We start from the raw sequence: 27,519 nt of genomic DNA, 5'->3' as shown, positions 1-27,519 counted from the left end.
TCTTCATTGGAGGTGTGCTTTATCTGTGGAATTAATTTCTAAGTCCATTAAGATCTGATCCATTCTGATTTTTGATTCTTGACATATAGCTTTTCCTCTGCTTTGGTAGACATACTTGATTGTGCTGAAAGACATAAGTGCATAATGGAAAGACACAGGAGGACGTTCTCCAAATTCAGGTTGTTTAGACTTGAGGATTTTTTTGTGAGAAAAAGGGAAATGATTTTCCCCTCCACTGAGTTTGAAAGGTCTTTTTAGCCATGCGCGTGTCATGGTAATAAAGAAAAATGGAAGTTGTTCTTATCGCTTTCATTCAGACCGAAATATCTCAGCAACTTAGTGATGGATTACTTTGAAATAGAGCACAGACACATGAGGGTTTTTTTCCCCCCACTTTTCGTCGAACACAGCAGGTTGAACCCACCCTGCACCCGTCTTCAAATTGGCACTGTTGAAGTATGCCAAATTAGCCATTAGCAGTTTCTGTTTGCAGTGCACCCCTGGATGTTGAGATAATTATCACTAGATTACTTTTGCATGGAAGAAGACATAAAAAACAACATAAATCTTCTAAAATAAAGTTTTTTTGTTTTTTTTTGGTTCCCTTATCTTCAAGCAATGGCATAACATAATAAGAGATAATGAATCAGACTAAGTCACGTGTGTCATGTCTCTGTGTCAAGATTTGCTGAGGAATAATGTAAGCTGGATGAATTTCTACCAAATATAGAAGCATTCAATAAACTTTATGTTTTAAGTTTGTAAGTAATCAGAAGAAAGGGATTGGATGAACTTTGATCTGTGACTTAATACCTGCAAAAACAAACGAGTAAGTAAGATAAACATGCTGAATAAAAGTACATTTCTATCATTTACGAGAGGCCCAGCAGTAACTAAGTTAAGCTTTTGAGCTTATTCTTCTTCTTGGTCTTGACGTCAGCGCTTGTCCCCAAGCTTTCACCACACGATCCCTTTCTCTGGCTACAGTGAGTCATGGGGGCTCCCCTGCTAGCACCCCTGTGATTTGTGAAGTGACCTCCACCCAGACAAGAATTAACGAGGACTCGATGAAGACACAGATTCTTTCTGAGTTGCACAAATTAGAGAGCGCCAGCTCCCCCAACCCCCTATTTGGATTTCATGGATCCTTTGAGAATGTCTCACCAGGAGAGGAATAGCGTTTAACGTCAATGTGGCTGTAATGATTCTGACCCTGCAAACGCCACCGCTCTCCCTCTCTCTCCCCCTCTCTTTCTCCTTTTTCCTACACACACACACACACACCTATCCTCCTATCGTAGCCACAGCTTGCAAGCCTCCAGTTGCATGCAAGGTCAGGGGCACAGCGATTGATTTCTGTGCTCGGGCCTGAGATACAAAGACATGCTGAGAGCTCTGTGTCATCATCACTGTGGTTAACGTAAGCTATGTGGTTAAATGTTGCGGTTAATCATATATTGGTGCAGACTTTTGTTGATCCCCTTTCTTGTTATTCAAGGCAAACGGATAATCCCGTCAGTGGTCAATTAGTGTTTGGGATAATCATAGCTGTGACTAATTGGTACAGTGAGCAGGGGCTTGTTGTGGTTAATTACCATTATTGTGGCGTGCCTAGCTGTGGTTAATGACACCTATGGTTAAATTGTCACTCTGATTTGTCGCACCAAGCGAATCGGAGTATAACTGTCTGCCCTGAGTGGGATTTGTGAACGTCAGTTGTGCCACCTTGTCATGAACTTACTCCTGCGGGGTCAAGGCAAACTCTTGTTTTAGCAACATACGATACTTGTGTGGATTCGGTGGAATGTTTTACTTACTTACTTCTTATCTGAGAGCAGGAAATGAATGGATTGCCAGTGAAAAAACAAGCAGAACATCCCTTCCCCCCCCCCCGCCTCATCCTGACTTGCTCTGGAGAGGATGGAGCATGGATTTCATGATAATGCCTCCTTTCCTCCAGGACAATAGGATTAAGGCCGTGATGGGCAGATCCTGTAATGGAAACAAACTTTGGTTCATGGAAATGATTGTTGTTTTGGAAAAAAAGGTGCTTAAAACCAAAAATTTAGATTACAACTTCTAAACTAGATTACAAAGTGAATGGAAACAAACATTTGGTTTGTATTCGTATTTTACCGCAAGCATTTTTACTTTATTATTAAATAAATGCATTTGTCCACAAGAGACTTCCTTAGATGAAAAACACATACTGCATTTTTATCATCATTATTTGTTACTTATGCCTTCTCGAGAATCATCATGTCATCATTTGAAGTGACCTTGATATTTCAGTTTCAGTTGCTTTTGCTGTTTCTGTTGTCACTGTTGAACCTGCATGCTCCTTTTTTTTTTATCATTTGCTGCCCAGTTTCCACACTTCGTTATTAACTGCAGTTATAATGGGAGGAAGCTGACATTTTACCTGTCTCCATGGATACAGGCCATTGTGGACACTGTTGACAACCTCCTGAGGCCGGAAGCGCTGAAATCCTGGAAAGACATGAATTCGACAGAGCAATCTCACGCAGCTACGATGCTACTGGATACCCTGGAGGAAGGAGCGTTTGTCCTTGCGGAAAACCTGATAGAGCCAGCGATCGTAAAAGTACCTGCAGAGAATATCAGTAAGTTCCTCTCACGTAACTGTAAAACAGCATGTGCACATCTGTCAACCAGAATTAATGATGCTCATTGTTATGTTTCCTTATTGGCCGCGCACCACATATCATAGTTTAAACTGAGCGATAAAATCATTTTCAGGGAGTATTTTTATTTATTTTTTTTAAATATAAGAATGACCACATGTGGTTGACATCACAATGGAAGATTTGTCTCAACAAAACCAAACATTTGTGTCCTCACTGTGCCGTTTATTAACAGCACAATCTCATTTATTAAAGTCAGCTCTGCGCATAATTTCTACTCGTATCGCTTTGTTGCTATGGTTATGATCTTCCACTCACCTCTTTTCTTTTATACATCATCGATTTCTAATCTTTTCCTTGCGTAGTAAAGTCACTTCATTGACATTGTGCTGCAAGATGAAGTGTCCAGATGTGTGGGACAAAACAAAGAAGCCAACCGACTGGCACCGTTCTATTCATACCACGCTCTCTCCTCTCCTAGCCTTTGCCATCAAGTGTTAGTAAGTTAAGCTGATAAGTACTAGTTTCTCTGTCGCTTTGAAAAAGCGCTGATTAATATATTGTGTAATACGCTGTATATTGGCTACTTAATCACTGCATTCAGGCCGTTCAGGCATGCAGTTTTATGAGCCCTTGCTTATCTGCATAGTCGAGATAATATTCCTGTGGATAAACATAAATGCTGTCATATGAAGACACACACGACCTCAAGGAAACAGCTTACCTGCTCCCCCTTGAAGAGTCTGAGAAAGTGTGAAAATGATTGTTGCTCCTAATTAGCAGTTTGTCAATGCTCAAATGGCATCTCCAGGCGAGTATCAAGGGCAATATGAGCGAGAGCAAAGCAAGAGAGCTTAAAAGAAGGCAGAGGTGCAGCACGACGGGGAGAACAATTCCACATCCTTGTCTGTCAGAAGTCATTTGTCTGAGGAAGTGAGGTTGTTTCTGATGGGAGCGAGTGCGCTGATACGCGTGTCCTCCTGACCCTTCGGTAATTTCACACATCAAAGGGAGCACCACCCAGCAGCCGGCATACTGGAGAGAGTGGCTGTAGGAATTTGGAGGATTTTCAGAGATTTGCTTGTTGAGCCAAGAGTTATCTGAACCCATGGGGGGGAAAGAAAGTAAAAATAAAATGCTCAATGATATTTTTGATCCTATGAATATTTGACATTCATGCTGCAGTAAGCTTTGCGCTTGCTTTGGCTCATCCTGTATCATCACCCTTATCATTTTTCTTCTTTTGCTTGTGCCTCACAGGCATTGACAATTCAGACCAATAGCATTACTTTTTTTTTTTTTAAGTGAATGACACTTAAGAGGTCCAATAATACTGGATTCTATTACTGGTACAATGAATATCAAATATTTAAAGAACTGTTACAAGCGCCCCGTGCAGCTTTTGAAATGTTGCGTATGACTAATGCATATCTCTCCTTCTGTGTGTCTCTCTGTCCCCTCTCCTCCCACCTCTTTCAGTGCTAGAAGTGTACGTGTTAAGTACAGATGGTCAGGTGCAAGATTTCAGGTTCCCACAGACGAACAAAGGTGGCGCTTCACTCCAACTTTCCTCCAACACTGTCAAAGTCAACAGCAAAAATGGTGAGGAGCAAACAAAGGTCGCAAAGCACATTTAACGACGAGTTCTGTTTTTTTCACTGACATCGATAATATGAACATCTTGTATTATATTCGTCACATCTTAGCGGACGATGAGGATTCAACCGTTTACTGTCATTTGCTTGATGGGAATTTTTTTTTAATCAGATGTTATTAAAATGTTAGTCAGATGAGAAAAGGTATGCTTCTTGTGTCATAGATGTGATTAGATTAAATTAAATTAGATCAGATTAGCATAAAGAGAGGAAGCAGGGGAAACAGCTTGCCTGGATCTCCAAATGCCAGTAGGCTCACAGGCATCTCCAACAATTAATAATTAACATAATGTATTTTGTCTGACATTTTGCACATTAGTACTTAAAAAAAAACAAAAAAACATCCAATCCATACTCAATACTTGATCACGAGAAGGCAAAAACAGAATCTTTGAGATTTCATTACAATAAAATAAAATGACTTGCCTTAAGTTTACTTGGGGCTTAATTTTAAACACCTTTGGCAGAGACTCTGGTTGTCGTCAGCATGATGCGATAAGCTTTGCTTCGCCAGGATTTGGGGATTTTCCGCCATTCTTCTCTGCAGAGCCTCTTGATCTCTCAAGTTGGATGGGGACTGTCAGTGGACTGTCATTTTCAGTTCCCTTTAGAGATGTTTGATTGGGTTCAAGTTGGGGATCAGGCTGGGCCATTCAAGGACATTGACATTGAGTTTTTTTTCTAAGCTCCTCCAGTGCAGTCTTGGCTGTATGCTGTGGGTCATTATCCTGTTAAAAGTTGGAACTTTAACACTGTCAGGTTTTCATTTAGGTTATCTTGGTACTTTGCCCTGCTTGGCTTACCCTCTGGCAACCAGTCACTGCCTCTAAATAAAAACAACCACACAGCATGATTCTGCCACCAGCAGGCTACATTATTGGTATCAAGCCGGTGATGAGCAATGCCCAGTTTCCTTCAGGGTGATTATCGAGGCCAAAACAGTACAACTCTGTGTGTCTTAAACCAGAGAATTTTTCCATTGAAGACCTCACACACACCTGATATTAACATCCATTGTCACTGAGGCTTGTTTTAACATTAATTAGTGCTCATATGTTAATTTATTATATTAACACTGATCATCTAAATAGGGCTCAGATTCTCTGGAGAACTTTGGGTTTTTGGTCACCTCGCATAAAAACAGTTGATCTTGAATTAAATAAAGTCCTGGTTATTCCAAACTGTATTCATTGCACAATTTTGAAGGCCACTTTGCCCATTGGTAAAGAGGAACACTTATCATCATTTTATGTAGCCAGTATGTCTCTTTTATGAATCCTGTTTGTCTGATGGTTTTATTATTTCTGGTTGCAGGTGTGGCCAAGCTTGTGTTTGTGTTGTACAAGAATCTGGGTCAATTCCTCAGCACAGAGAATGCCACACTGAGGGGAATGGGGGACCTGAACAAACGCAACCTTTCCCTCACTGTCAACTCCCACATCCTTTCAGCCTCCATCACCAAGGAGTCCAGCCGTGTGTTTGTGGCCGACCCAGTGATCTTCACACTGGAGCACCTGGATGTAAGCCCCCTCCTGAGACTCCCCCTGTCCACTCTATAGAGCTGAGCTGTTCAAAATACTGACTGCTACAAAGAGCCTTGATGTATTATTGTTGCAAAAGACTAAAGCGCAGACATCCATATTATCCATGTGTGTCGTGAATAGTGATTAACGCTAATACCGACTCGTACAGTCGGAGAATTCAAGTATCTTGTTTGCTGTGTTTCACCTTGTGCTTTGAAAGTGCCACAGTAATCCTTCTTACACTTCTTTGTTTTTCATTTTCATCTCTTTCATCCTTTTAATTCCAACAAACCACTTAAAGCGTTCGGTAAACCTTGTGAAACAAGCGCACACAAACAGACTTAACGCGTCACGTATGCCGACTGCGACAGGCGTCGACTCACAGTTTTGAGATATGAAGTTGTGTTTGTGTGTGATCATGCATATTACAGAGCATGTTCATATATGTTTAATCATTTCCCCGCTGCATGTTTGTGTTTTGTAGAAGGTGCACTACTACAACCCCAACTGTTCCTTCTGGAATTATTCTGAGCGGAGCATGATGGGATACTGGTCCACTCAGGGCTGTAAACTGCTGGAAACCAACAAGAGCCACACTACTTGCTCCTGCAATCACTTGACCAACTTTGCCATCCTCATGGCTCATAGGGGGAATGTGGTGAGTGGCCTTCATCTCTCGTTTTTTTTTTTTTTTTTTTCTTGCCTCAGTTAGTTGTTCTTCTTCCATCTCGCTGACAAATTTGCATTTGCACGGCATGCACAAGAATGGCATTTCAGTCGAGATAATTAGATTATCGCTGGGGGAGAAGGTAAGGGCGGGGAGAGGAGGGGACAGCAGAAGAAGCAGGCTGTCACTTTCAAAGAGCGAGATTGTGGATCAGCATAGGAAGTACCATACCATTATCAGAAGTAATTATTTTTACCTGTGGTCCGTGTCTAATATCCCTCCATGCACGTGTCCCCGTGAATCATGGGAAAAGGTGCTGCAGAGCCTCAGCCTTAACTTATGTTTCCACCACTCTTGAAGTGGTGGAGAATCCATTTGGTCGTGAAATGCAATTATAATCCAATTACATGATAAATAGCATGTGTAGCAAGGACCTAGCCCATAATAAATGTGGAGGATAAGTTTGTGGTTCGTTTAATAATATGTCCCAGCTCATGAACTCTGTCCCTGTCATCTGTCTTAACCTCAAACGTAACCACAGCTTGAAACCAGACCCTGAGGCAAGACTCTCACACCGTTCTCCTACACATCACCTCAAATGCAACTCCTGCTCCCAATAAAATTACAAATATCACAGGAAGAACTGCCTCACTTTCAGGCCACCGTGTCGTTGAAAGATTTTGTGGGGGATAGTCAAGTCTGCTTTTTTTCACATTAGCTCGGTGCCCATCTTGAAACACACTCAGTTTTTTTTTTTTGTATCGTATGCGACACACCGCAACTTGACCTCAAAAACAGAACCTGCATGTGGACGTCACATCACAAGGTTGTTCATTCTTCATGGTAGTTGCTCAACTGAAGTCACTGTTCAGTCTGACTGCCAAATCCCATCACATACAGTATAACCAAGTTAAACGACAGATGCAGAATTTTGGAAGTCTTAAATCAATATCAGGTGACCGTATGAACAATAAAACAGATTGTCATTGTCGTAATAAGATCCCTTCCAAATGTGTTCTCGTTAAAAGTGATTAGAGAGGAAACAAAAAAATCAGCTGCTCTTTTTCTGTACAAAAACCACACTATAAAAAGTGATATAGTGCAAATACACCAGTAAATGTTTGTATTACGACTCATCTCCAATGCAGACCCCATGTTTTTCTGCTGCTCTGGTCAAGACATTTTTGAGAAGGGTACCAAGGCTTTTTAGGTCCGGTGCGGTTCAGTATTTAGTGCTTAACAGTTAGCTGCTCTCTGCTCACTCTACTGGCATCCGGCGTGTTGAACTGCGATGAGCTGTGTAATTGGATGGGCGACGGTGGGTGGCAGAGTTTGCGGCCTACATATGAAAATTGAAACTGTAGTGAAAGTGAAACGTAACTATAGGCTGTTTTTGGTCGACCCCTACATTTTAGAATACGACGCATAGGTGTGTTTTTACCGTACAGATATTGTTCTGCTCAAATAGGCACAAGTTTGAGTGAGGTTAGCGTTTTAGGGCTAAAAAAGATAGGGCTCTGCAGTAAGTTACATACAGTGACATGAAAGAAAATTTGTCAGGTGTGAAAGTCTAACGTGGGACCAGATTGCTGTTATTTATACTCTCCCTCTGTGCGCCTGTTTTAAATACCTATGGGTCGTATTTATGTAGTTTTATTGGAGGACAGTCTCCCACATTTATTTGGTCAATATATGCTGGATGTTGTATTCTGGCAATTGTTATTGATGAAGCCAGTATTTCAATTTAACCTGAATGAATGAATGTTTCCTTAATCACTGGTGACACATTTTATGTCTTCATATAATCATTTCTTACATATTTCATGTACAACCCACATTTGTCTAAAGCTAATAGTGACTTCTAAAGTGAGTAAAGAACTGTGTAAATAATAATAAAAGTCTAAGTAATGTGCCCTTTGCACAGCAGCCATTTAGACAGGTCACAGTAGGAAAATTACAGGTGTAAAAAAATCTAATTACAATGGCTGAGTTCCATTTGGCTTCATCAGCTTTAGAGTGCATGCCGGTTCACTGTTTCGCTGTCCTGACATGATCTGAACAAACTCATCGTTAATGTGATCAGTGAGACACGTCAAAATGGCTGCCGTGCACAGAGCTCAGTCCTTTCACAAGAAGGAAACTCTAAAGGGAAAATGTATAATTGTGCATTCTGTTAAACTCTGCTATTTAATGATAATATTAGGAAAAATGTGGAGTAGAAGGTCAGTCCTTTTTATATCTGTCTTTTTTTCTGTGCAGGGGGAAGGGAGTGTCCATGAGCTTCTCCTTACTGTCATCACACGGATGGGTATCGCCGTGTCCCTAGTCTGCCTCGCCATCAGCCTCTTCACCTTCTGCTTTTTTCGAGGTCTGCAAAGTGACCGCAACACCATTCACAAAAACCTCTGCCTCAACCTTTTCATTGGCGAGCTGATCTTCCTCGTGGGCATCAACATGACAGAACCAAAGGTACCGTGGAAATTATACCGCAGGGGGTTTTAACTTTTATGCTGCTGATGAATGGTCTTATCAGGTGTGATTAACCTTTTTAAATGCTTGGATTTCTCCTTCAATTTGCCTTTAAATTTCCCCAAGCTGGCAAAGAAATCCACATTAGATTAAAATACCGCATATCTATTCTGTTTCAGTTTGCTCCAGCACTTGAGGATATATGATGCTTATTCTGATTGAAATATTCAAACTCAAGATGTATCTTTTATGACTGCACCATTTTATCAAATGCAAATATTCCATGCAAGATTTTTTTATAGACCTTTGGAAACTTTGGGATAGAACTAAGAATAGAGTTTGAGCTGAATGAAACTTGGTTACACATTGAGCATTTTAAACAATACGTGTTTTTCACTATTATTTGACTATTTCAAGAGTCAGTTTGTTAATGTAATTAATTAGCTCACAAAATATAATAATATAATAAAACAGTTCTTGTTTCCCAGCAGAGAGGGAGAGAGTGTTTCTGTCTACCTGATGGATGTATAAGCATTATCGACTCTTGTTTTAGCTCAGTTTTGGTCTCCTCCCGCTCTCAGGGGGGATCTGTGGCTCTTGAGCTGCTAAAAGCTCTGCAGATTTCACCAGCTGTTTGCTAACTGTGTTTTTTCCTCAGCAGGAACGGAACAGCGGGTTTGTCAAAAACATTACCGTTATACCTGCTGTGGCTGAAAGCCATCAAGCCAAAAATACTTAAATGTGCCAAAATCGTTGCTCTCTTTGAAACCTGAAGCAATAGTAGTAGTAAATAGTAACCATGGCAACCAGGGAAAAACAAATTAATTCCTTTAAAACCCACTTTTGTATGTGTGTAACCTCTGTATGCCTCTTCCTGTCAGCTGGTGTGCTCAATCATCGCTGGAGTTCTGCACTTCTGCTTCCTGGCTGTGTTCGCTTGGATGTGTCTGGAGGGTGTGCAGCTGTACCTCATGCTGGTCGAGGTGTTTGAGAGCGAGTTCTCTCGCAGGAAGTATTACTACATCGCCGGGTACCTCACCCCGGCTGTGGTAGTGGGCATCTCAGCAGCTATCGACTACAGGAGCTACGGCACTCAGCGGGCGTAAGTGTAGCATCTCTGTCGAGGCTCTTCTTTTGTGAGATAACAAAAATATTATTTTGTTCGCGCCCACACAGTGGGTTTTTGTTCTGATAATAGGAATATCACAAAGAGTATTTCACCTCTGCCCTGTGAAAATTTGCACCCTGTCACTGCTAAAGCAAGAGTGAGTGAGCAAAGCCGCAGCACTAATGAACACGTTGGCGAGCTGCAGTGGCCTGCTGGATTTTTTATTCTTTGCATGAGGGTAATTGCGAGTTAAAACTTTATGCACTTCTCAGCTGGTCCTCATTCAAGCAGCAGGCAGCTTTATGATTTGTAAAACTGCAATCCTCTAATTTATTGCATTTAAAGTGAACTACCTTTTTCAAACACCACTCTATTTCTATAGTCTCCACTTCATTTCTGTTTCCTGGTGATAAACACAGTGCGAAGAATGCAATTCATTCTCGAACTATACACACTGCGGTGTTTACTGTTCGGAGTCTTAGGTACACACAGTCAGACATCGCACATTTGTAAGCATTTGCAGACTGTGAAGTCATGAATCCACCAGTCCAACAGCCAGTGCCTTTTTAGACTGCAGCTTCTCATGGCACGAGGCCAACGCTCCCCTCAAGGTCGGGTTTTCTTCTCTGTGGTCAGAGGAGTTTATTCTGTTGCTGTGACCTATCATCCGGTCGGCTCTGCCGGGCCCTGATCGATGAGACAACAACCTTGTTTTGGCAGTGAGATGATTTAATGAACTGAATATCACCTCCCTACAGATGCTGGCTGAGGGTTGATAACCATTTCATCTGGAGCTTCATCGGGCCTGTAACCGTGATAATTGCGGTAAGTTGTAATGTTGTGCTTTTGTGTGACTCACACACCCACACATATATATATATATATACGATATATAAAGAAAAGCTTTGATAACTGTTTATAGATTTCTTTTTTTTGTGCTGGCAGCCTCATGGCTCTACTTTCTCGAATCAATTTGCATGAAAGGAAAGTGGACCCATTATAGCTGACACAAGGACATCAGTGTCCACTCAGCTATGAAATCCTCTGAAATCAGAATTGTTGAGCGGCAACAGCTTAAAGCTGTTTGGTCCTTGCTGTACATCTTGATAATACTCACCTCCTACAATCAAGAGGAGAAATCTTCTCAAGCATGAAGGTCGTTTGCTCAGTGGGAATACAAGGGTGCTGGTGACGGCGAGGGGGGGGGGGGGGTGAACATGGAAGTAATGAGTGGGTGGGCCAGACAACCATTACCACAGTTCATAGCCCTGCTGAGGATCATGACACATCCCTAGCCAATCGCAGCACACGGACATCTCCATCTTCACCTTTTAATATTTCATGTGGTGCGCTGGGTGTTCACAATGCAAACACACACACACACAGTGTGTGCGAGAATGCGGACATGCGGCACATCCGTATAGGTGCACACAGTAACACACATGTAAATCTGTCCGTGGCCTGTAAATGTATGCAAAACCCGGTGTGGTGCTGCGTCAGCTAGGGCTCTTTCTTTTTTTTCTTTTTTTTTTGCGCTGTATTTGGCAGAGAAGCTGAAGACCTAAATATTGTAGAGGACGGCCCCTTCGAGACCGGGTATGAGGGGGAGTCCATATGCGGTTTGCCTCTGCCTTCCTGCTTTCTTGCCTCGCTGTCTGTCCCTCTGTCTGTCTGTCTCATCAGATCTGTGTCATCACTTGCAGCTGCGCGTTAAACGCATCTCCAGCCACTCGAATCATGCACGACGTAAATCGGCCCCAGTGGCTGGAAGACAAAACTCGGCATTACTCTAAGCTGTGATCTAAAAGCCTCTTTCTGTCTTCATAGCCACTCCTTTTTCTTCCATCGTTCCCCCCGCTGTTGTTGGTTTTCATCTGCTTTCCTCTCAGGCTCCCTTTGTTTCCATTTAAAGACTCCTTTCTGTTGTCTTGTAGTGTTTCTGAAGGCATCTATGTGGGGTAATAATGGGAATGCATGTGTGTATTTTGTAAATGAAGTCGAATAGAAAAGGCCTGGTTAAGTGAAAACACTTCATTTAGATAAATATGTTTTGTTTTTTATTTCAATTCCTACTTTTATTTCATTTATTTCCCTTCATTTGCAGTAGATTGCTTATGCCTGCTCACTTGGCACAGATATGCCATGTAAGTTTTTGATAGCATCAAAATCTGGATGTACTTTATTTCTGTGATTATTTACAGAACTGCGAATGCTTAATGGTACTGGACCAAGCTGAAGCACATCTCTTTCCTTTCCGTCAGTGGCGACGAACCCTGCAGTGCTTAAATAGAGACAACCTTAGAGCATGGAAACCTTTGTGGATGTATGGCTTGAATCACTTAAATGTTTTTCCTGGCTTCTGTGAGATTATTTCTAAAATATGGCACTCAACACTGTTCTTTCCTCTCCTGTATTTTTCTGGAGCGTTCTTCCGCGGTACATAAGATCCGCTTGGACGTCACAAGATATACGTTCTCATACTCAATGAGGATTTGCACTTTGGGATCGAGTGTAATGTCAAACAAGGGAAAGGAAAAGAGAAACTTTCGACGAAAGCTCATGCTGAAGGCCAGTGCTGTGTGAAGTCGACCACAGCAATAACCTCTCACTGTTATTTTTCTTTTTGGAAGTCGGTGTACTTTATGATGTGCACCAAAGCAATAAATTTTCATATTCTTCTCAGTCGAGGTATGCTGGTGTCGATGCTCGCTGCAACGAGCCAAAACCGCCGTAGATTAAGCAATATTCTCAGTCACGGTGAAACCTAAGAACTGTTATAGCAACCAGTGGCCAGTTTCATGCTTATACAAATCAAAGGGAAATACAGTACTTTTCTCTCCATCTGACAGCCGTTGTTACTTTCATTAAGATTTTTGCCCCCCAAAAAAGCCAAGAAGAGGATGGAAAATATGACAAATTACATTGCTATTTTGTCCGATTATTCTCTGCATACACACTGTCGGTTTACGTGTGTAATGGGGGTATTTTGTACTGTGTGGATTTAGAAATTTACAAAAGGATTTGTATGCTTCCTTCACAGAAATCAGATTCCGACCTAAGTGCAGTCTGTTAACCCTGATATGCATCTGTTTTGACAGGTCAATGTCATCCTCCTGGTATGGACCATGTACAAGATGGTGAAGCATTCCACCTCCATGAAACCCGACTCGTCCAGGCTGGGGGGTATCAGGTGAGGGTGTCACTCTCAGAGATTAGGCGGCGGGTCTGTTGCTTGCTCTGGGACTGTGTGTGTGTGTGTGTGTGGGGAGGTGCTTGTGTTTGTGTGAGGAGAAAACTAATATGCTCCATTTCTGCTTTTGCCTCCCTCCTGAAATTTCAAAATCTGCTTTTGACCTGCACTATATTTGATTTTCTCTTCTCTTGAACCCAATATTTTGCCTTCCAGGGGTTACTTTGGTCTGTCGCTGGTTCATTTTATGATTTCAGTGTTTGTACTATGCAGTGTTATATTGTCTTTTCTTTATTTCATCATAACTAAACTTCTGAACCTGGGTATCTTTTTGCTCCTGTGCTGGCATAGTTCACAGGGTTCACATGCCTTGTAGATTTCATGATAGTAAAAACAGGGGGAAAAAAAGGGGGCCCCCAATTTTCCTGCTTCCACTGGGCTGCGTTTGCTCGATAAAAAGACCCTGACCGTTCATGTGCCTGGATTCCTGTTTCACAATATGCCTTAGCACAGGTCAACATACGCTATTATATGAGTGTTTCATTTTCCGGCAGCTGAAACAAAACCAAATACAAAAAAAAGAAAAGCTTTTTTTAGCCTGCACAAATCTGCATTAGTGCTGATTTCACACATCACAAGTTGGCAAAGAAATCTTAATTAGGGTTTACGTCAAATCCAAATTTAGTTTGTGTTACTAATGTGATAAAGAAAAAGTAAAATATGTAGTTATGCTTGTGTCTCGTGTCTTGTTTAATACATATTTTTAAAAATAATAATATTTATTCTGTTTTTTTTTCTAATCAGGCTTCACTCTGAATACCCTCTCAGTGACATGCTGTTGTCCCATTTCATCTCTTCTCACTGTATCTCTCTTGAGGGTGGCTCACTTCATTCTGTGTATCAATAACAACCAGCCATTGTCATTGAAACTGACTGTTAAGTTATCTTATTTCCACTCAGCTTAGTTCCTGGAAGCTGCCAAGGAAAAAGCTGCTGTGTCTGCAGTCTATTCTATGCAGTCAACAATGGAAAAATATTTGAGACTCAATGTCAATATTCCAAAATGTTGTATTTATCCATTTTTTTTTTTTTGAACTAGGTGCGGCTGAAGAGGAAATAAACAAACATCATATCAAACTGATTCGTTTTCATGTGTTAAAATTGATGTTTTTTTTGTCTGTTTGGCAGGTCGTGGGTTTTGGGAGCGTTTGCTCTACTTTGTCTGATGGGGCTCACGTGGTCCTTTGGCCTGTTCTTCCTCAACGACTCGTCCATCGTGATGGCGTACCTCTTCACCATCTTCAACACTTTGCAAGGGATGTTCATCTTCATCTTCCACTGTCTCCTGCAGAAAAAGGCAAGATTTTTGTCCCCGGTGATGAATGAAAATAAATGAATATTACAATACTGTAACAACAAGGTAAATGGTATGGGAATTAAATATACAATAAAGTAATACTGTATTATTTCTAATGCAATTTCCACCTTGATGATCTCTGTAGTACCATGTCATTTCCAAAGTAATATCCAAGTAACAGCTTGGTATGAGAATAATTATCAGTGTCACACCTTCACATGAAAAACCAAAAGAAGATAATTCATTATTAATACATCCTCCAGATGTCCCACACACATTTAACATTGGCTATTGATTAAGGGACTGTCATTAATACGCTTTACTGTGAGGACACTCAATCTTCTGGCTCTGAGTGGTGAGAGAATCATCTCACTGCAGTCAGGTGTGTGTGGCAGTGATCGGTGTTGATTAAGCCCATGTGTGGAGAGTGTTCATATACCCTGAGTCTCCAGTGCTCTGTTCTGACTCACTGTCTCACCTTCAGAGGTAGTGAGAGCGTCTTCCTGTGGCTTCTTAAGTTCTCGGTGTATCTATGAACACCAACTCAGAACTTTGTGTGTGTTTGATGTCAATAGCCTGTTTCCCAGTGTATATAACTTGTGGTGCTGTAGAGTTTGTCGCGACTTCAGCTTTTTAGGTTATCAAAGGTCTCCCGGGCAGCCTTTGCCTTTTCTTTCATGTTTTCTGCCTCTCCTGGACAATGCTGGTTTTGAGTCAGCTGCTTGACAGCGATGGTTTAGTTAAATCATTTTAGCGCTTTATTTCATTAAGGAAGCCTGTAGTGACTCTAAACTACGGAGCCCCAGACAAAAAAACAAACAAATGGTCAAAACAATTTTGTTGGTATAATGTGCGCACAATAGTGCTAGAAACACCAATAGTGTCCAAGTCGTACCTCTGCCATTAAAGCAACCTGGCTCTCAGTATTCTGTTTAAATGCCCGTCGGTAATAATGGTTCCTTGCAATGCCAAACGTTTCAGAATATCTCTTCTGTTGCTCATTCTGAGGCTAAAATAAAATTCAATCATACTAACGTTTTCCCTGTCCATCGTGTAGCTGTAGCCTAGCCCCTCTGCCTCTACCTGAGACCTCAGAGAAGGTGCGCTCAATTTGCTTACCCAGCTGTCCAGGAATGATATTATTTTGTTCGCACATTATACCCATTTCCTGGGAACAAATGAGTATTAGTATTTTTGTTTTTTTTCCCCCTTTCCAATCTATCAATATTGCGATTTTGTGGTTATCCCTGTGGCATAACTTTGAGAAACCCCTGGGTCTGCACCTGCGTCCCAACTTTCACAATGTCATGAACATAAACGATTAAATGTATGTATATTTATTCATTATTTATTACAAGATATAAATCTGCATCAGAGCTAAATAGATAAGTCAATCAAATAATGACAAGTAGCTGGCAGCTGTTATTGATTAATCATTTAAATAATTCATCAAGAATATAATCATCAGATTAATTGATAATGAAAACATATAAATAGATGCAACTTTAATTAACTGTAAACATGACAGGGCCCAGAATCCTGTCTTTGTTTCATTATGTGAAATAAACATCTCACAATGTCACATAAGGGATTTCAAGTTATTTTATACACTCCACTTTAAAAAATGGCCGTGTCACACAGTGTTTCCTCTCTACAATATTTCACCATGCATTTGTAACACCTGTCCCAACACATTTGGCATTTGAACTGCTGTCAGCTGGCATTTGCTGAAGATTTTGGATTTGTGTCTGGAGGGTTGTTGAGGATGAGCGTGTCACTGTCTGTGTCTGCTTGTGCTCAGTCGGTCCTGATCTTTCATTCCTCCGCAGGTTCGCAAAGAGTACAGCAAATGTTTCCGCCAGTCTCAGTGCTGCGGCGCTCTGCCGTCTGAGGGATCCCACAGTTCAGCCAAGGCGGCCACATCTCGATCCACGGCTCGCTACTCATCTGCGACACAGGTACGCGTAGAGAATCGTAAGTGTGACACTTAAAAGTGTTGTTTTGGGTGGGATTGTACTGTTTTTATATTATATGGACATATAAAGTATATCTTCTTGGCTTTTTATTTGTTTTTAAGATAATTCTGGTGATATTCTTTTATTTTTTTTTTAAAGAAAAGGCTAAAAATATCAATAGACTGATCCTGCTAACATGGATTTATGTGCCATGAGTTTAAAACCACACCTCTGAGCCCACGCAGCCACACTTTCATTATGAAGAACAAGGGCACTGTAGTTTATTTTGAGTCAGTCCCACACACATCATCGTGGTCATGTAAATGCTAAGCAGCTCTCAACAATGTGTACAAGTGTATAACTGAATATGGCACCATGTTTCCTTTTTATATGTAATGTTTGTTAAAATAAATGACACTCAGATGATCATGGCTATGAATTCAGCCTTTTGAGCAAAATGAAAGTATATGTATGAAGGTTGGCAGCTGCGCACAAACCAATCTATGAGTCTATCTGTTTTGTCCTTTTCAGTGAATTCGCCCGATGAGCAGAAAAATAATATTGATTTTTTTTTTTTTTTTCATTTCATATGAAAGATTAAATATTTTATCATAAGGTCAAGCTTCTTAGTTCATTCAGCCAAATGCAGTGCGAGCACTGGAACACAACCTTTACTCTGGAGCAGGGCTGTGTCTGTGATTGTTGTGATAATCTACATCTGAGAAAAGAAATACTTCACACCGCAAGGTTAAAAATCTTGGTCGTGGAGTCGTCGTTCTGCAAAATATACTTATATATAAAATGAAGATTCATACTTTTCTTTGAAGATCAAGAAATGTTGCTATACGGTTTGTTTAGGTGGATGGTATGAAAATGTCCTCTTTGAATGAATTGTAGCGCAGTCACATTTATATGATACTATAGTGCCGTCATGTTTCAGTTGAAAGAAACATATAAGAAAATACTGAGCAGGGCATAAAAGTCTTATCATCTCTGGTGACTTTGTGAGATCTATCTAAGAGCACTTCTGGGAGTTTGATGGCAGCTTCTGCTCTCTTACTATCAAGGGCGGCGGGGGCAAAGGGCCGATTTCTCATATTACAAGTTGAAGAGATTCTTTGAGTTTATCCATTACAATTTTTTTAAGTTTTGACTGTTTTCGGTGTAGTGGTTAGCACTCTTGCCTTTGCAGCAAGAAGACCTGGGTTCCTGGGTTCGAGCCCCCGTTTTGGGACAACTTCAGAACAAGGGCCTTTCTGCAAGGAGTTTGCATGTTCTCCCCGTGTGTGCGTGGGTTTTCTCCGGGTTTCTCCGGCTTCCTCGCACAGTCCAAAAACATACGATATGGGGATTAGGTGAATTGGTCACTCTAAATTGACCGTAGGTGTGAGAGTGTGAGTGAATGGTTGTTTGTCTCTATATGTGACCCTGCGATGGACTGGCGAACTGTCCAGGGTGTACCCCGCCTATCGCCCAATGTCAGCTGAGATAGGCACAACACCCACCGCGACCCTCTAGTGGAGGATAAAGCGGTAGATAATGGATGGATGGATGGATTTTTTTTTTCTTTTGCTCAATGTGAGGATTGGGGCCTTTGTTTTACCATAGTACAACCATGTCATCAAGCATCGGGTTAGCTGAAAATGTATATGAACATCCAGGTTTCAATCACAAACCCACTTAGCCAGTCAGTCCTCGGGGCCAAACACCTTGAATAACAGCAGCACCATGTTGAGTCCTGATCAATGGCTGCTTTTCTCTCTACCCAGAGCCGTATCAGGCGGATGTGGAACGACACAGTGAGGAAGCAGTCGGAGTCCTCCTTCATCTCAGGAGATATAAACAGCACCTCCACACTCAACCAGGGTAAGCTACCCTTTCTTCCACCACCAGCACCAGACGAGACACATATACGCTATTCTCTTTGTGACGAGACTCCGAATTCACAGTAAACACTTCAATGAACGCAGCCTACATCGTTCTGTGGCAAGCTCAGGAAAAAAGGGGGAAGATGAGACCTGATTTAATGTTGCGTTTCTCATAACGTTGAGCTACCCAACAGGAAAAAAAGGGTAAACGCTGCCTCTGTATCAAAGTTCACAGCCTTTTCCTGCACTTTCCATCGAGTTCCCTTCGCTCTGCGATCTTCAGAAAGGAGAGCCACAGTAAAGATGTGTGATATATAGTCTGGCATAAAACTAATGAGGACTTAGGTTCACATCGTGACAATGGAAATTTGAGAAACCCATCTGCACTGTGGGGTGATTGCGATGATGAAGGTAGTGAAGGGAGATGAGCAAAGTCAGGCAGAGGTCAGAGCAGGTTTTGGGAAAGATCCCAGCCTCATGAAGCTCAGGCTCCAGACTGTGCCAGCACAGATTTGGCCGTAGTTATGAACTACTTCAGTTTTTTTCTTTTTTTTTTAAAGCACATATGCCAGCACAGAGGTTCTCAGCAATGCAACCAAATGACCGAGGATAGTTATTCTCATCCTTGAGGATTTACACAAGCATGCTAAGGTTGATAGAGATACTGTATTATTCATGGAAGGCCACTTAGACATGTTTTGTCTAGAGTCTCGACTGGATGAGTTTGTTTAGATGAATTTGTCTCACATAAACACTGCAGCTGATTGTGCTGCTATGCTTTGGTCAACAGTTGTCGCAATAATTGTGTTTGTCAGTCGCATCAGTTGACTGTTTGGATAATGTTTTCGACCACCGTTTCTATGGCTGCTTTGTCCATAATAGAAGGCAGACGTATAGTAGGTCTTAAATCTTTAGTAGTGTCAGATTCTGGACAGCAACTGTCAGTGTTTGTTTATGTCGACAGATGCCCCGCGCACCACCACCAGCATACACAATGAAGTACAGTACATTGAGCTCTTTTTCCTTCACTGTGGGTTTTTTTCACTCCTGATTTTTCTCTCTTTCTCTGTCTTCCTGTTATTTCAGGGATGACTGGCAACTACCTTCTAACTAACCCTCTCCTCCGAACCCACGACACTAACCCTTATAACAACCTGCTGGCAGAAACGGTGGTGTGCAACACCCCCTCTCCTCCGGCCTTTCACTCCCCAGGTGCACATCCACCCTCAACTTTTACCCTTACAGAGATTTGTGTGTGTTTTTAAAGTGTTTTTGGCAAACAGAGTTTTTCACTTTCTCATATGAAGATGGATACCACTGCTTCTTTTTTTGGGGGGTTATCTGCCAAAAAAAACCCCAGTCCAGCACATATTTTTTTCCCCCTTCCAGGTGTATTTGAAAACCTATGTAGCCTTCAGTTAGCATCAAAAAGATTTAGTTTAGTTTGTACATTGTGGGATATTGAAAAAACATGGTGGTTTAAAATGGCAGATATGAAAGACACATTCTGGGGTAATGAAAACAACAACAGGTGATTGTACACTTATAAAAAAAATTATTATAATATATATAATTATGCCAATATAATTATTTTATCTTCAATTTCTGCCAAATTAAAAATAAATACACCTAAGTTTTACTAATATGCAGTAAGTTTAAGAGACGCTGGTAGTCTTTGTTCATTGTTTGACAGATTTCACCCATTTCCAGTCTCAAACCTAATGTAAAATAATAATCATATTTAGTAGACAGGTGTAAAAGTGAGTTTTTTTATATTTCATGTTTTATTTCAGATTATTCCAGGAAGTGTTTTCACATTAATTTAAATCATTTTAAATGTAAGACTGTGTCTGTGACAATGTGGGAATTCGTTTTTTTATATATATATATATATAATTATATTTGATTTATCGTACCATTTGTTCTTCATTTACATCTTTTTTTAGTCGTCATCAGTCCAAGTTTCGCCCGTATCTAAACACAAGGAGATAAATCCAGAGGTTTGAAAGCTTTGAATGCTATCTAACTGGGCAGACATATGGGAATGCCTTTCTGCTGACTTTTACACGTTGGTGCGCTCTTGCCAAAATTATATCAACATTATGGTCGATATTGTTTACATCACACATGTTGAAATCTTCAGGATTTTGTAGAGTTTACTTCAAATCTGGCCAAGCTCGATTTAAATCATGGCAGTGTTTATGGTGACCTAGTTCCTCGCTGGCAGAGCAAAAGAAACCCAATTTACGAAAGAAAGAGAAAAAAAAAAAAAAAAAAGAAACCGAACCACATGACGCAATGCGGGCAGAGTCATAGCCCTCAGATATTCACAGGCTTATGATGATAAAAGGGAATATACAAAAACAGCAGAATGGCCAAAGTGTGCAAGGAAAGGATTTGCAGGAACGTTCGGCTTGAACCTGGTTCAGTCATCACGGTCTCAACGTGTGCCACGAGCTCACTCATGGCACAATGGGAGCACTTTACACTCCGAGATAATGAAGGAGGGTTCGGGACCAAACAATGTCTGCACGGAAAATCAAAGACATTTTCTTTTCCTCTTTGTGAGCTAAGCAGCAGCTGAGCCAGACGGAGAAGTTTGAGTACGTGCAGACAGCTTGTGCTTTATAGCCCTAAAATGTTTACCAGCTTAATCATTGCAGAATAATTGCATGTTTAACATTTGAGCACAGGAGATACATAACTAGTCAAGATATTTAATTAGCCGGTAATTTTGAATGTCATCTTAAAATTCACCTGCAGAAAGCCCCTCTGAACCTGCCGCGCTGATTACGTGTTTAAACCTCTTAGACTCTTAGATCAAGAAGCAGCGACGGGAAAAAAAATTCAAGGATTTTAACATATGGAAAAATGGGTTTGTGCAGCGCGGGCAGCAGTGTGACACACAAATGTCAAAACCTGGTGTGAAGATCACCAACCAAGTATGAAATATGTGCCGAGAGACTGTCAACTTTAACATAAGCTCTTTGAAAATGTCCTCTGCTATAGTCATTACATTTAGCTCCTGCAAAGGATGTGGGTGTCTTCTATTATAAGTGTATTAATACTAAGTAATACTCTGCAGATGTTCATCCGACGCAGTAAAATCTGCAAGGAGAACATCTTGGATGAATCTCGGCTGGAACACTTCCCGGGGTGCAGCTGTCGCTGTGTCCAGTTGAATTCCGTTCACATCATTTCCCGCTCTCCCTGTAGACAATACCTGTCTGCAGAAAGAAAAAAAAGAGAGAGAGAAAAAAAATCCATGCCTGTGTATAAACAAATGCAAATTTGGAAGAACGGTCTTCTCAGAGAAGTGTCTAATAATCCCACCCCCACTTTCATTTTGCCCTTTCACTCTTTTTAGAAAAAGCCTTTGATGTTGTTTTCAGAGGGCTTTTTTTTTTTTCTTCAGTTGCTATCACCCATTTTCTGCCACACTGGTTTGAAGCGTTCAACTCCAGAGTCCCCCTATTCTGTGTGTAAAGACCGACTGACGACATCCTCTCAAAATGTCAGCCTCTCACTTATACCCTCACAGTGTACACAGTAAATCACTAGCTCGGATAACTAGCCCCTTCACTTGCATCCTGCTACTTGAGCTTAGTCGTAGAGCTGCACAAAATGACTTCAGTGTGTGTGTTTGTGTGTTTATTTTCTTCACATTATACTGACAGATGTGCACTTCAAGCATTCAGTCATTCAGAAAGAAAATAATCACATGAGGAAATGTTCCTTCTTTGACTGTAGACTTTAAAAAACTGTGCTTGCTGCTAAACCCTTTCACCTGCTGAGTCCAGGATTCAGTCGTCCTTGATTTGTCCTTTAGCTCTCTCAAACACATAATTTTGCTGTCATTCTCCATCCACCTTGAACAATTTGTGCAAAACATCCCGGGGGCTAAATTATAGTTAATTGCAAGGACACAATCGGAGTTGGATCGACTGAATCCAGGCTGGATGTTATGAGCTTCCACTTTTGTCTTATTTCGGTGATTTTGTTGTTTCTGCTTCTATTGAAAGAAAGCATCTGTTTTACTTTTTTTGCACATCAGCTGTTCTTAGGCCAGATAGCCTGAGCAGGCACACTTGATGTGAGTGGTGGCAAAGTGAGTCATTGCACCGTGCCTGTCTGTTGTGGTGTGTGTGGGGGCTTGTTGCTGTGCTTAGAGAGGGCGATGGCTGGCCGTCTGTGTTCGACATTGCTCTGTTGTCTTGCCTTCCTTTCAAACAGGTGGAATGTTTTATTCATTGTCGATGTCACAACACTTCCTCGTCAGCTCGCATTGATTTATTTATTTATTCATTTATTTATTTTGCTCTCATCCCATCTGTTGCTTTCTGTATGCTTCTGTGTTGTTCCCTGGTTTCCGTGTCGCTACTGTATATTCTTGATAGTTTTTCTCATCGCTTGCTGTCATTCTTCCAATATTGTTCAGGATCATTTCTTAGATTGGCCGCATTGATACTGACTCATGATGAGGACGGACATGTTGGGGGAATCAATTGGGTTCTGCTTTTGATTTTGGGCTTCTGTAAAAAAAAAAAAAAAAAAAAATTAAATCAAGATTAAACAGCATAAGAGGGAAGTGTCCTGAGCAGTATCGCATATGTACATGTGGATGGTGACGTGGTTTGTTGGATCAAAATGCAGAAAAATAAATAAATATATGTATCTCACATGGTCCATCTGCCTTTCTTTGCAGGACAGCACTCTCTGAGCAACAGCAGGGACATCAGTGCTATGGACACCCTCCCCCTCAATGGCAATTTCAACAACAGCTACTCCCTGCGAGACGACGACTATGAGGCTGTGGGCGTGCGAGCTGCAGGTGACCTTGGGGGCCTCAGCCTGGACGATGCTGCGTTTGAGAAGATGATCATATCGGAGATTGTCCACAACAACCTCAGGCCCCGCGGGGCCCCCAAAAGTCGCGAAGCTCAGAGAGATAGAGCCTTGCCTCCCCAGACCAGGGTGACCGTGGACCGAGGCGGGGGCGGGAGTGGCAGCGAGGACGACGCCATCGTGGCGGATCACGCCGAGGCCTCGTCCCCCCAGAGAGGGAGCGGAAGGGGAGGCCAGAACACGATGGAGCTGCTCTTGCACCCCCACCACAAGGAGGTGCTGGAGGCCCCACTCCTGCCCCAGAGGACTCACTCCCTGCTTTACAGCAATCAGAAGGTCCCCAGGCGTGTGGAGGGGCAAGGCGGCCATGGCTCTGAGACTGTTACCGCAGTGGAGGACATGGGTTCCCATTCACCCAACAATAATAGAGACTCCCTTTACACCAGCATGCCAAACTTGAGAGACTCACCCTCGCCTTCAGCTTCCCCATACCCCCCGGAGGAAGAGGAGGAGGAGGAGGAAGAACTCTCCCTCTCACCTCAGAGTGAGAGCGAAGAAGCTTATCATAAAAGCATGCCTGAGCTTGGTGATGCACCACAGCCGCTGTCCTACTACCACATAAACCGAGGCACCAGCGACGGGTGCATCATCTCACCCAACAATGAAGACTGCGAACAGGAGGGAGAGGCTCCCACTGATGGACAAATGCAGCTCATTACCAGCCTCTGAGCCAGTCATCTTTGTTTGCACAGGTTTTAACAGATTGGGGGGGGGGGCTTTTGGTTGAGCTGGCAAAGTCTGGCTCCACACTCCGCACGCTCTTCCTGTCAGAACAGGAAGTGAAATGTCGGGGGTTGTTGAAAAAGGAATGAATAAATGACTTTTGCACACAGATCTCATTAACAGACGAAACACGTCCGTGCGATGCCAGACAAATGTGGACTGTGAAAGCTCTGCTGTTGGACTAAAGAGGTGCAGAGAATGACACACTCGGCTCTGTCGCAGATAAGTTTGTCTCATTTCTGTTGTTCTGAAAGAAGAGTTGAAGAATAAGGGATTGAAAAAAAACAAAAAAACTCCAAGCAAAAGAACTATGAAACTCCTGACAATATTCCGGGGGGACTTTGTAAACCAGGGTCTTTTTAGTCATAAAGTACAGAACTAGAACTAGTGTGGCTCCATTTCACAGTCAGGACTGTAAAGTTAAGAAACCACTAACTCAGACTCAGGCCTTATATTTTCTCTATTGCACATTTAACTGTTGTCAGAGTAACAGCTAAAGAAAATATATTTTGCTGTACCACTAGTGTAAAAAGGACAAAAAACAAAACGGAACAAAAAAAAACAAAAAAAAAAACAGAAACAGCAACCATTCAGTAGTTATACCCTTTCAATGTTAATATGATTCTTCAGACAAGGTTAATCAAAATGGTGGAAATGTGCTTTTTTTCCTCTCACACTTGACTCGTTGTAGTATATTTGCATATGAAAAAAAAAAATGAATTTTTAAGAAATATCAGTCCATATGAAATCATGCTCAAGTCTATGCTTGTGAAGTGCTTTTGCTTTAATGATGAGGTTTTTTTTTGTTGTTGATTTTTTTTGTTTTTTTCCAGTAGTATATTTGTTAACACCGGGCCACGCACAGATTCGGAGTGAATTGGATTCTTGTGTAATTTATTTGACTTGAAAGAAATTGTCAGATTTTTAAAGGCTTATGTTTGTGTCAATGCGACACGGCAGTGTTTGCAGACATGTTTGTCCTTTGACATGAAGTAATTTATTAACTGAACTATTCAGAAAACAAAATGGGGGGGTGGGGGGGGTGGAGAAAACAAAAGAATGTGGTCGGAAAGTGTGGAAATGTTGCAGCACTGATTAGGTTCATTTGATTTTGTTTTGTAAGAGCCCATCATCAGCTGATATTTAAATCAACTCCTGTTTGATATCAAATAAATGTGAATCTTTTTCTTGTAATGAGGACGTCTGCTTTACTTTGCGCTTTGCATTCAAATCTACAGTGGCCCTGAAGGTCATTGCGCTGCAACGTTACAGAAAACGAAACACGACACCATTTCACAGAGCGTGGAAACGAACCCCAGAGACAGGAAATGACATCAGGGTTCTGTCCAATCACACACAAGGGTTTCATCACTACCCTTTTCATAATCAGTGACATGTTGTTGTGTGTTGACCTTCAGGGCCAGCATTAAAAATCCCCAATGATCAATACTTGTAAGTGAAATGACAAATAATGGATAATGGGTTCATTTTGTGTTAGTTTATTCATTACAACCTGACTTCCTCAGCCTTGTATACACTTTATATTTCCATTTGAATAAAAAAGTAGATTTTAGTAAGGTTTACAGGAACAAACGCTATTTTAAGTTTATTATGCGTTTGTTGTGCTTGTGAGGATTTCCAGTAGTGCGATTTCTGAAATACTGATTTTTTTTTTGATTTTTTTTTTAAACCTTCAAGTCTTCATCACACAAAGTTATACTGAGCTGAACAAGCGTTTAAGATTTTTGCATCAGAATCAAATAATTACGCGAGTTACTGTCAGCTTAGCTTTTGGTTTTGCTGTACAGACAATAGCTCGGTAATAAAGTCACATATTCTGCCATGATTCATGTAACACATCTGTGTTTTCCTCTCTGTCTCATCCTCTGAACACTTTTTTTTACATTTATGTAAGAAGATCTTCAATGAGTGACACAGATATTCAAGTATTTACACCGAGTCCATTACATCTGTGGATTATTTAAAAGCATGTGTACATATGTGTCTGACGTCATTGGAAAAAAATAACTGATTCATTACTGCTTAGTCGTGACTGGATGAATCTGGGACGTGGGACAAAAAGCCGGACCATTTCGGTCCACGCTACACTGTGACAGATTTATAGATGACTGAGAGATTTATGTTAATCCTGTTTCAAGTTTTTTTTTTAAGCAACAAACTTTTCTGGTACCAACATGTGAATATTTGCTTTACTTCATAGAGAAGTCTTTGTTTTATGGACAGTTGGTCAGACAACATAAGGCAAGATGAGTGATGATGGTCATGTTTCAATATTCTCTGGCATTTATGCACTCGGGTTCCCATATTTCGATAATCATACTCGTATGATAATTTGATATTACTATACCTGATGTTTTCCAAGTGTTGGCGAAAAAACTTAATCTTGATAAAACATAACTTTACAACAAATGACAACAAGCAACAACAAAGTGCATGAGCACTAAGGGTTAAGGCAACCCTTCGTGCAAATGCACCCATGGTAATTTGTCGTGGGGAATAATACACAACTCCTGATATGGACATCCTGGGGTGTGTGTTTATAGGTCACATATTCAGGCTTTACAAAAAAATGTTGAGTCAAAGTTGTGATTAATTTCAGAGCAAATTTTTAGTATCGATATATAAAGTAGCAATAATTGTGCAGAAGTCACAAATTAGACAGTTTTTCTTTTATTTTTGTTTCTAAAAAGGAGCCAAGCGAACTTTGAACTGTGTCGTATTTCGCAAAACTTCACAAATACAATCTGATTTTAAACATTTTGTGTACATTTTGGGTTGGTGAATTTATTTAATTTTGTTCATGTGATTGTCTTGGTTGTGCTGGAAATAAGGATATACGACCCTCTGTATTGCACGTTTTTATAGCCTCTGCATATACTGTATGTTTGAACATAGTAATGGAAAAAGCAGCCTAAATGCTCTGTGTTCACAGGGTTAACACTCATTGACATACAGCTTCTACCAGACTGGGCCCCAAAATGGAGGATGGAGAAGTATTCACCGTTCGTGTTAAGTGGTGTACATTTCTAACACATTTGCAATTGTTTAAATTATGGAGGGCCAAAAGTATGTTTGTTAACATGAACGTTTGAAGCCTCTGCTCAGTTTCCTTTGTAATTTTCACTTTTAATAATTCCTCCTTGTTGTAGAAGCATTGAAGAACTTTTCTTCTTTTTATTGGATTAAAAAATAGAATATCCCCGACCTTATCTTTTAACCTCCAAAACTTCAAACTTTATGAGAGTAATTTATTGCAGGTTTAACATGGTGGGCCATAATCGTTCCTGATCACTCTCTGTGTCCAAGTCATAAGGGCTGAGCTGTGGCACGTCATCCGAAAAGGAGACAGAGTGAAGGAGACTCACATCATGGATTTAGCAGATTTTGTCTTCAGCGTGCCTTTCATCCGTGGCTTTCTAGGAGTATTTGGCTC

At 41.1% G+C, this 27,519-nt stretch overlaps 1 protein-coding gene across 1 annotated transcript in view; it reads left to right on the top strand.

Moving 5' to 3' along the window:
• Positions 1–24,011, top strand: part of adgrl2b.1 (adhesion G protein-coupled receptor L2b, tandem duplicate 1) — a gene marked incomplete at its 3' end in the record, with an annotated part of 73,909 nt that extends 49,898 nt beyond the window's left edge. The window contains exons 9-21 of the mRNA XM_083889400.1: positions 2,441–2,624; positions 4,125–4,247; positions 5,615–5,820; positions 6,308–6,481; positions 8,750–8,959; positions 9,841–10,061; positions 10,826–10,892; positions 13,166–13,257; positions 14,446–14,614; positions 16,444–16,572; positions 18,339–18,435; positions 19,524–19,649; positions 23,143–24,011. Of these exons, the coding sequence (XP_083745526.1) occupies positions 2,441–2,624; positions 4,125–4,247; positions 5,615–5,820; positions 6,308–6,481; positions 8,750–8,959; positions 9,841–10,061; positions 10,826–10,892; positions 13,166–13,257; positions 14,446–14,614; positions 16,444–16,572; positions 18,339–18,435; positions 19,524–19,649; positions 23,143–24,011 (2,667 nt within the window). The remainder of the gene's footprint in view (positions 1–2,440; positions 2,625–4,124; positions 4,248–5,614; positions 5,821–6,307; positions 6,482–8,749; positions 8,960–9,840; positions 10,062–10,825; positions 10,893–13,165; positions 13,258–14,445; positions 14,615–16,443; positions 16,573–18,338; positions 18,436–19,523; positions 19,650–23,142) is intronic.
• Between the last annotated feature and the right edge of the window lie 3,508 nt (positions 24,012–27,519).

The sequence above is a fragment of the Microchirus variegatus genome, assembly GCF_963457635.1.
Source record: "Microchirus variegatus genome assembly, chromosome: 5".
Lineage (NCBI taxonomy): Eukaryota > Metazoa > Chordata > Actinopteri > Pleuronectiformes > Soleidae > Microchirus > Microchirus variegatus.
This window is presented reverse-complemented; position numbering and strand designations above follow the sequence as displayed.